Here is an 8,781-nt window from a genome sequence, read left to right on the forward strand (position 1 = left end):
TATTCTTTGAAGAAAAAAAGTATTTGGATGCAGAAAAAAAAAATTGAGGAGATAATATAAGTGTGGAGATAAATTTCTAGGCAGATCTCTCTGATATTTTCTTTGATTTCCATGTCAATAGAAAATATCCATGTCAGCATTACATAGATTTCTCCCTTTTAAATTTAAAAATATAAAACTTCTTTAATCCAAACATTTGTTATTTTAAAAAACTTTATATATTTATGGCAGAGATGATAACAATACATATTTTTAGGTATTTATTGGTATGAAAATGATATTTTAAAAATGATATTATTATTTATAGCATAAAATAGCACTATAAACTTTAAATAATTATTGTCAAAAAAAAACTTTAAATAATTAATTTACTTTCATAACAATAAATAGAGTAAAGAAGAACTAAGAAATACTTGTGTTTTGGAAATTAAAATAATAATAATTGCCATCAGTGGAAAAAAAGGAAGATTAACTCTTGTACATACAGGGGTGTTATTGAACAAAAGTTTTTAATGGATTTAAAATATTAGTAGATTTTAGAATTCAATGGTTTTGTAAATAAATTGAAAGTCGATTTGAAAAGCATTATTGATGTTATTAGTGGATTTGAAAAGCATTATTGATGGTTTTGGACCTTTTTATTTTTGAAGGTAAATAAAAAAGAAGTAGAATTTATCCATAAATTGGGTTGTGAATTAAAATAACGACGAGGAGGATGACGACGAGTACGAGGAAGATGACACGATGACAATGAAATCTTGACAACAGAGGAACCATCGATCTTGTGCAACGCCACAACTGAATCTCCCGTCTTGCATATCCCCTTCTTCTTTGCGAATTCAATGGCGGGCCTAATCGTCTCCTCCGTCGAGTTCTTGTTCGAAGTCCATCGAGTAATCTCCGAACACAACAACAGATACAATCGGAATGCTCGGCCTGTATTTCACCACAATCTCCACCGTGTAACCTCCCTTGGTGAGAACCACAATCGCAGCCGCACATAGACTCCTAGCCGTCGAAATAGCTGAAGCGGCTAAGCTCTCAATAGGGGACAACAGCAAGGAAACATAGACTGTGCATTGTCTCGTAATCAAGGAAGGCCTTTGCTTCCTTACAGATCCTTGACATTGTAAGGACGGCGGTTTCAGGGTGAGCTCCAGCGATGGTTTCTCCACTTAGCATGACACGGTCTGTGAGATACTCATGAGAAGTCTCATAGATGAAATACTTCAAAAATTGTTAGGATTGTGTTTGTTTGTGTTTTGGATGTAAAATACATTCAAATCTAAAGTGAAACAAAATCCATTGGAAATAGAATAACAACAATTTTACAAGTGCTTTAAAATCATCCAACAAATGTTTAATCCAATAATATCAGATTTTATTGTACTTTTTAGAATACCTAATTGAAAAACGCTGGATTTTGAAATATACCCACCTCCATTAAAATACAAGGTTGAATAACCCTCTTAGTCTAATTTGAAATTGAAACCAGTCAAATTGTTTTATTAAAAATGTGGATATTAATGTAAAATGTCCACTGTACACACAGCTAGTAGTAGCAGAGGCGGACACGTGGAGACACGATTTGGGCACGTGCACATGGACGTTTTAAGTAAGTAACGTCTAACAAGAGAAATTGATTTATTCTATTGGGCTTTTAGCACCCAAAGCCCATACCAATGCGGGATAACAGACTAAATTTATAAACCTATCAGTCAACCCTAACGTAACCACCTTCAACCCGTTGACCGTGAAGTGTAACACACTCACACACACAATATCACTAACCACCTGGTAGCTCTACATTTTCTTAATTCCTTACTTGTAAGTCTTCTTCTTTATTTTCTAATCAAATCTTATTTGCTATATATGAGCCTTTGCACGTTTCATTTACTTGCAACAACAACTCCAAAATAAAAAAACAGTAAGAACGTTTAATTTACTCTGTTTTTTCCTCTGTTTTAATTAGTTTCTTTACTTAACTCTGTTTCCTTCTTAGACCAAGAAGAAGAGATGGTTGCAGTCGAAAGAGTTGAAAGTTTAGCAAAGAGCGGAATCGTATCGATCCCAAAAGAGTACGTTCGTCCCAAAGAAGAGCTCGAAAGCATCAACGATGTTTTCCTAGAAGAGAAGAGAGAAGACGGTCCTCAGGTTCCCACGATCGATCTACAAAACATCGAGTCAGACGATCCAAAGATACGTGAGAGTTGCATAGAGGACCTGAAAAAGGCATCTTTGGATTGGGGAGTTATGCATTTGATCAACCATGGCATACCAGTTGAGCTAATGGAGCGTGTGAAGAAAGCTGGAGAGGAGTTTTTTAGTTTGCCCGTGGAAGAGAAGGAGAAGTATGCTAACGATCAAGCCACAGGGAAGATTCAAGGGTATGGAAGTAAACTTGCTAACAACGCGTGTGGACAACTTGAGTGGGAAGATTACTTCTTTCATCTTGCTTATCCTGAAGACAAGAGAGATCTATCTCTTTGGCCTAAGACACCAAGTGATTACATATAAAGCCTTTTGATTGTTTTACACTTTAACTTATATTTTATAATCTTTTGTTAACGTTTTTGGATGATTTTGTAGTGAAGCAACGAGTGAGTACGCGAAGTGTCTACGTTTGCTAGCGACAAAAGTCTTCAAGGCTCTCTCTATCGGTCTAGGTTTAGAGCCTGACCGTCTAGAGAAAGAAGTGGGTGGTTTAGAAGAGCTTCTTCTACAAATGAAGATAAATTACTACCCTAAATGCCCTCAGCCTGAGCTAGCACTTGGCGTGGAAGCTCACACCGATGTAAGCGCCTTAACCTTCATTCTACACAACATGGTTCCGGGTTTGCAGCTTTTCTACGAGGGCAAATGGGTTATTGCAAAATGTGTTCCTGATTCAATTGTGATGCACATTGGAGATACTTTGGAGATTCTTAGTAATGGGAAGTTTAAGAGTATACTTCATCGCGGGTTGGTGAATAAGGAGAAGGTTAGGGTGTCTTGGGCTGTGTTTTGTGAACCACCAAAGGATAAGATTGTTCTTAAGCCGTTGCCGGAGATGGTGAGTGCTGAGTGTCCGGCTAAGTTTCCTCCAAGGACATTTGCTCAACATATTGAGCATAAGTTGTTTGGGAATGAACAAGAGGAATTGGTGTCTGAGAAAAAGGATTAAGTTTGTGTGTTTGGGAAAGGAACAAGTCTTTTATATGTAAAACTCTATTTAAGAGTTTCTTTGTTTTGTGTTCGTGTCACTGTGATATTGTAAGAAACAAATTATTATCTCCATTTTCTAAATTGTTTACAATATCTCTGAAGTAATGATAGAGATTACAGAAAAAGACGAGAGAGTAACTGTTAGATTTACGATACCGTAAGCTCCAATTACACGAACACACAATTACAACTAACTGATAAGAACAGAGAGAGGCCAGCACATCACTAGCTCAGCTCCCAACACACCATAAGAGAGAGACTAGCACATCACTAGCTCACCTCTCCAAACACAAGCACATCGCTTCACCAACATTCACAATATTCCACATTCAGCATAATCTCTCTCGATACTCATCTCTCTTATTTATACTCTCAGATTGCAACTGCAGACCTTCCAATTGCATTAGAGGCTTCTCTAGTTCTCTTCAAACTACCAACTCAAGGTCCACGTCATTAGCATTCATTTAACAATGAAACACTAGACCAAGTGACCAACCGTATCAGTAACCAAGATAGATATTTGTAGATCTATGAACCACATGTTGTATTAAGAACTTGGAAGTATTTCTGATTTACATTTTCTGTTTCTCCTTTTTATGCTACTAACTGTAAAAACAGATGCCGAAGAAAGTAAAAAGAGAGCGGTAAAAAGAGAGCGCGATGCAATATATGGCTCTTATTAGGAGAAACTGAAGAATCCGGTTTGCTTCGCTTTCTCCTTTTCTTCCTTTGTCTTCAAGACAAATTGGTCTACTTCTTTGGATTTCAGAATGTTAGCATTGCGCCGGAGGAGTTATACCACAAGATCAGACTGAGAAGAGAACGATATCCGAATGTACATATAAGGAGATGATTCCAGATCCTACGAATGTGTAATCTGTACCATCAGCGAATGCCTAAGCTCCTGCAAAATTAGATATAACAATGACAACAAAAGATATAAGTATATATGTTGTTCCATATTTGATCAGATGCATCGTTTGAAAATTAGTGGTTGCAGAATTGACTTTATTGGCCTACCTCCTAGGGGTCCATTGCTGGTTTGTTTCGGGAGTTATTCCGTTATTACTAAATTGTATCTGTTGTCCAGCTGAAGAGACTGGTTTTACTGCTGCCATTCTTGTTACCTGTAATGGTTGAGTATCGATTCAAGAAATCAAGCAATCGCAGTCGTAAGTTACAAAATCCTATTTTTCTACAAATTTGGAGCTTACCTCATTCCTAGCTTGGAAAGGGTTCATTCTATTTTCCTTTGAGACCTTATACCAAGAAAAGATTGCAAATCAATAACTTGACTTGGAAAATGGAAAAAAATAAATCAAGTGAAATTGAGTTTACAAGCTGCACCTTTGGTTGAAACAATCTTGTGCGAGATCCATCAGTAGACTGGAGCTCGGATTTGATGGAAAGCTGTAGGTTAATAGAACCAGGTCAAAAACTAGGAGACTATTAAATAACTAGAGTGCGTTTTAGAAAGATCATACGTGAAACCATGAGCTGTACCTTACTGAAAAGGTCTGTTGGTAAATCTGGTTGAACTCTCTTTCCTGAATGAAAACTAAACTCCTGTGTAGGATTTCCAAAAACAGTTCAAGTACTCATTAGGAAACTCCATTCACAGACATACCAGAAGATCAAGTGCAAAGAATGATTGGTAAGACTACCCATACCAAAGGCACTGTTGTTTCTCGCTTGCTGTTTTTGAAAATTCCCATGTCTCCTCTGCTTGAAAGTATCTATTTTGGCAGGAAAGAACACCAATATTAGGTGTGAAATTTGTAATACAAGCAAATGAGACTCGAAAAGGATAATACCTTCTTGTTCAGAGGGCGAGCTTTAAAAACATGGTTTCCTTCTGAGACATCATGCTTGGGTATATCCATTGCAGTTGGTCTGCAGAAAACGATTAAAGTTTAAGTTGACATTCACCTCAAAGACAAATTGAAGTGAGAAATCAAGCAATCCTTCTTAATTTTGTATTGATTTACGGTTTCATACCTCCTATTTTCCCTGTTAGCACCATCAAGCACATCACTTATACTAGATTTGTCTAACCCCTGTCAAAAAAAAAATTTTGATCATATAAAAGGCAGCACTTTGAGAAGGAACAAGTTGTTTAGATGAAAGGTAAGATCACAGGACACTGGATAAACAAAGATAAAGAAATATTGTTGCTACCTTATACGCATCATGCCCCTGATGAGATCTTGTTGTTACTGCTGATGAATGTTGCATAGCCCTTTCAGAAGTCTTCAAATGGAATTCCTGATAAGTAATGGCAATAAATTTAATATAAAGCCTGACAACAGACTATGATATGGAAACACCATAGCAGCTGTAACAATTTCATTTGTCATGCTTACTTGGAATTCTGGTAGTTTCGGAGTGCTCTTTTTCCGGATAGGCAATGAGGGAGCATCAAATATCNCACCAACATTCACAATATTCCACATTCAGCATAATCTCTCTCGATACTCATCTCTCTTATTTATACTCTCAGATTGCAACTGCAGACCTTCCAATTGCATTAGAGGCTTCTCTAGTTCTCTTCAAACTACCAACTCAAGGTCCACGTCATTAGCATTCATTTAACAATGAAACACTAGACCAAGTGACCAACCGTATCAGTAACCAAGATAGATATTTGTAGATCTATGAACCACATGTTGTATTAAGAACTTGGAAGTATTTCTGATTTACATTTTCTGTTTCTCCTTTTTATGCTACTAACTGTAAAAACAGATGCCGAAGAAAGTAAAAAGAGAGCGGTAAAAAGAGAGCGCGATGCAATATATGGCTCTTATTAGGAGAAACTGAAGAATCCGGTTTGCTTCGCTTTCTCCTTTTCTTCCTTTGTCTTCAAGACAAATTGGTCTACTTCTTTGGATTTCAGAATGTTAGCATTGCGCCGGAGGAGTTATACCACAAGATCAGACTGAGAAGAGAACGATATCCGAATGTACATATAAGGAGATGATTCCAGATCCTACGAATGTGTAATCTGTACCATCAGCGAATGCCTAAGCTCCTGCAAAATTAGATATAACAATGACAACAAAAGATATAAGTATATATGTTGTTCCATATTTGATCAGATGCATCGTTTGAAAATTAGTGGTTGCAGAATTGACTTTATTGGCCTACCTCCTAGGGGTCCATTGCTGGTTTGTTTCGGGAGTTATTCCGTTATTACTAAATTGTATCTGTTGTCCAGCTGAAGAGACTGGTTTTACTGCTGCCATTCTTGTTACCTGTAATGGTTGAGTATCGATTCAAGAAATCAAGCAATCGCAGTCGTAAGTTACAAAATCCTATTTTTCTACAAATTTGGAGCTTACCTCATTCCTAGCTTGGAAAGGGTTCATTCTATTTTCCTTTGAGACCTTATACCAAGAAAAGATTGCAAATCAATAACTTGACTTGGAAAATGGAAAAAAATAAATCAAGTGAAATTGAGTTTACAAGCTGCACCTTTGGTTGAAACAATCTTGTGCGAGATCCATCAGTAGACTGGAGCTCGGATTTGATGGAAAGCTGTAGGTTAATAGAACCAGGTCAAAAACTAGGAGACTATTAAATAACTAGAGTGCGTTTTAGAAAGATCATACGTGAAACCATGAGCTGTACCTTACTGAAAAGGTCTGTTGGTAAATCTGGTTGAACTCTCTTTCCTGAATGAAAACTAAACTCCTGTGTAGGATTTCCAAAAACAGTTCAAGTACTCATTAGGAAACTCCATTCACAGACATACCAGAAGATCAAGTGCAAAGAATGATTGGTAAGACTACCCATACCAAAGGCACTGTTGTTTCTCGCTTGCTGTTTTTGAAAATTCCCATGTCTCCTCTGCTTGAAAGTATCTATTTTGGCAGGAAAGAACACCAATATTAGGTGTGAAATTTGTAATACAAGCAAATGAGACTCGAAAAGGATAATACCTTCTTGTTCAGAGGGCGAGCTTTAAAAACATGGTTTCCTTCTGAGACATCATGCTTGGGTATATCCATTGCAGTTGGTCTGCAGAAAACGATTAAAGTTTAAGTTGACATTCACCTCAAAGACAAATTGAAGTGAGAAATCAAGCAATCCTTCTTAATTTTGTATTGATTTACGGTTTCATACCTCCTATTTTCCCTGTTAGCACCATCAAGCACATCACTTATACTAGATTTGTCTAACCCCTGTCAAAAAAAAAATTTTGATCATATAAAAGGCAGCACTTTGAGAAGGAACAAGTTGTTTAGATGAAAGGTAAGATCACAGGACACTGGATAAACAAAGATAAAGAAATATTGTTGCTACCTTATACGCATCATGCCCCTGATGAGATCTTGTTGTTACTGCTGATGAATGTTGCATAGCCCTTTCAGAAGTCTTCAAATGGAATTCCTGATAAGTAATGGCAATAAATTTAATATAAAGCCTGACAACAGACTATGATATGGAAACACCATAGCAGCTGTAACAATTTCATTTGTCATGCTTACTTGGAATTCTGGTAGTTTCGGAGTGCTCTTTTTCCGGATAGGCAATGAGGGAGCATCAAATATCTACAGATCACAAACGCGAGATCAATAATGCAGTCATTTCCATACCACATTTCTTAGTAGCAGATTGGAAGTTACAAACCTTTCGGTTAAATGGGCGCGCTTTGAATCTATATACAGTTGTTGAATCCTGTTCTAACTTCGCATCAGTCTTGTGCCTGAAATTGATCATTAGCAAAGTATTCAATAAGATATGACTTTTCCAGTAACAGTTCACTTTGAGCAAACTTTTAGTTTCTAACCGTATCCTGTGAGCCCTCTGTGATGTAGCAAAATCAGGCTTATGTGGGATAGTAACCTTTGCCCTGGCTTGTTGTGCGTTTTTATCAAGAGTTGTATCCTGCATAANAAAAAGAGAGCGGTAAAAAGAGAGCGCGATGCAATATATGGCTCTTATTAGGAGAAACTGAAGAATCCGGTTTGCTTCGCTTTCTCCTTTTCTTCCTTTGTCTTCAAGACAAATTGGTCTACTTCTTTGGATTTCAGAATGTTAGCATTGCGCCGGAGGAGTTATACCACAAGATCAGACTGAGAAGAGAACGATATCCGAATGTACATATAAGGAGATGATTCCAGATCCTACGAATGTGTAATCTNCGGGTTGGTGAATAAGGAGAAGGTTAGGGTGTCTTGGGCTGTGTTTTGTGAACCACCAAAGGATAAGATTGTTCTTAAGCCGTTGCCGGAGATGGTGAGTGCTGAGTGTCCGGCTAAGTTTCCTCCAAGGACATTTGCTCAACATATTGAGCATAAGTTGTTTGGGAATGAACAAGAGGAATTGGTTTCTGAGAAAAAGGATTAAGTTTGTGTGTTTGGGAAAGGAACAAGTCTTTTATATGTAAAACTCTATTTAAGAGTTTCTTTGTTTTGTGTTCGTGTCACTGTGATATTGTAAGAAACAAATTATTATCTCCATTTTCTAAATTGTTTACAATATCTCTGAAGTAATGATAGAGATTACAGAAAAAGACGAGAGAGTAACTGTTAGATTTACGATACCGTAAGCTCCAATTACACGAACACACAATTA

At 37.1% G+C, this 8,781-nt stretch overlaps 3 protein-coding genes across 7 annotated transcripts in view; 2 read left to right on the top strand and 1 right to left on the bottom strand.

Annotated features, from left to right (window-relative positions):
* LOC104722745 (leucoanthocyanidin dioxygenase-like) lies at positions 1,931 to 3,610 on the top strand. 2 transcript variants are annotated; one of them, XM_019231430.1, is made up of 2 exons: positions 1,931 to 2,513; positions 2,590 to 3,610. In XM_019231430.1, the coding sequence occupies exons 1-2, from the start codon at positions 2,017 to 2,019 to the stop codon at positions 3,161 to 3,163; spliced, it is 1,071 nt and encodes a 356-aa protein (XP_019086975.1). In that variant the 5' UTR covers positions 1,931 to 2,016; the 3' UTR covers positions 3,164 to 3,610. The 2 variants fall into 2 exon arrangements, with proteins under 2 accessions (XP_019086975.1, XP_010439268.1); XM_010440966.2 differs by having other exon boundaries at positions 1,932 to 2,503; positions 2,595 to 3,610.
* Positions 3,734 to 8,781, bottom strand: part of LOC104722744 (protein TPX2-like) — an 8,500-nt gene continuing 3,452 nt past the window's right edge. For 2 of the 4 annotated variants that reach the window (XM_019231429.1, XM_019231428.1), the window contains exons 7-20: positions 7,994 to 8,091; positions 7,834 to 7,909; positions 7,692 to 7,754; positions 7,507 to 7,593; positions 7,327 to 7,385; positions 7,143 to 7,221; positions 6,999 to 7,064; positions 6,832 to 6,894; positions 6,676 to 6,738; positions 6,543 to 6,587; positions 6,425 to 6,455; positions 4,419 to 4,429; positions 4,225 to 4,331; positions 3,734 to 4,108 (exon numbers count right to left, since the gene is read on the bottom strand). In XM_019231429.1, the coding sequence (XP_019086974.1) occupies positions 4,090 to 4,108; positions 4,225 to 4,331; positions 4,419 to 4,429; positions 6,425 to 6,455; positions 6,543 to 6,587; positions 6,676 to 6,738; positions 6,832 to 6,894; positions 6,999 to 7,064; positions 7,143 to 7,221; positions 7,327 to 7,385; positions 7,507 to 7,593; positions 7,692 to 7,754; positions 7,834 to 7,909; positions 7,994 to 8,091 (867 nt within the window). In that variant the 3' untranslated portion in view covers positions 3,734 to 4,089. Of the gene's footprint in view, positions 4,109 to 4,224; positions 4,332 to 4,418; positions 4,430 to 5,857; positions 6,233 to 6,348; positions 6,456 to 6,542; positions 6,588 to 6,675; positions 6,739 to 6,831; positions 6,895 to 6,998; positions 7,065 to 7,142; positions 7,222 to 7,326; positions 7,386 to 7,506; positions 7,594 to 7,691; positions 7,755 to 7,833; positions 7,910 to 7,993; positions 8,092 to 8,781 lie in introns of those variants that run through there. The other 2 variants (XM_010440963.1, XM_010440964.2) reach the window with 1 other exon arrangement.
* LOC109127199 (leucoanthocyanidin dioxygenase-like) lies at positions 8,239 to 8,660 on the top strand. The gene is made up of 2 exons (XM_019231707.1): positions 8,239 to 8,260; positions 8,315 to 8,660. Exons 1-2 carry the CDS (start codon positions 8,239 to 8,241, stop codon positions 8,551 to 8,553), a joined length of 261 nt encoding a protein of 86 aa, XP_019087252.1. The 3' UTR covers positions 8,554 to 8,660.

The sequence above is a fragment of the Camelina sativa genome, chromosome 11 (genome assembly GCF_000633955.1).
Source record: "Camelina sativa cultivar DH55 chromosome 11, Cs, whole genome shotgun sequence".
Classification (NCBI taxonomy): Eukaryota; Viridiplantae; Streptophyta; class Magnoliopsida; order Brassicales; family Brassicaceae; genus Camelina; species Camelina sativa.

Coding starts and splice junctions, on each gene's coding strand:
- LOC104722745 (XM_019231430.1), top strand. CDS start 2,017: ATGGTTGCAGTCGAAAGAGTTGAAAGTTTAGCAAAGAGCGGAATCGTA. Junction 2,514..2,589: donor AAGACACCAAGTGATTACAT/ATAAAGCCTTTT, acceptor ATGATTTTGTAG/TGAAGCAACGAGTGAGTACG.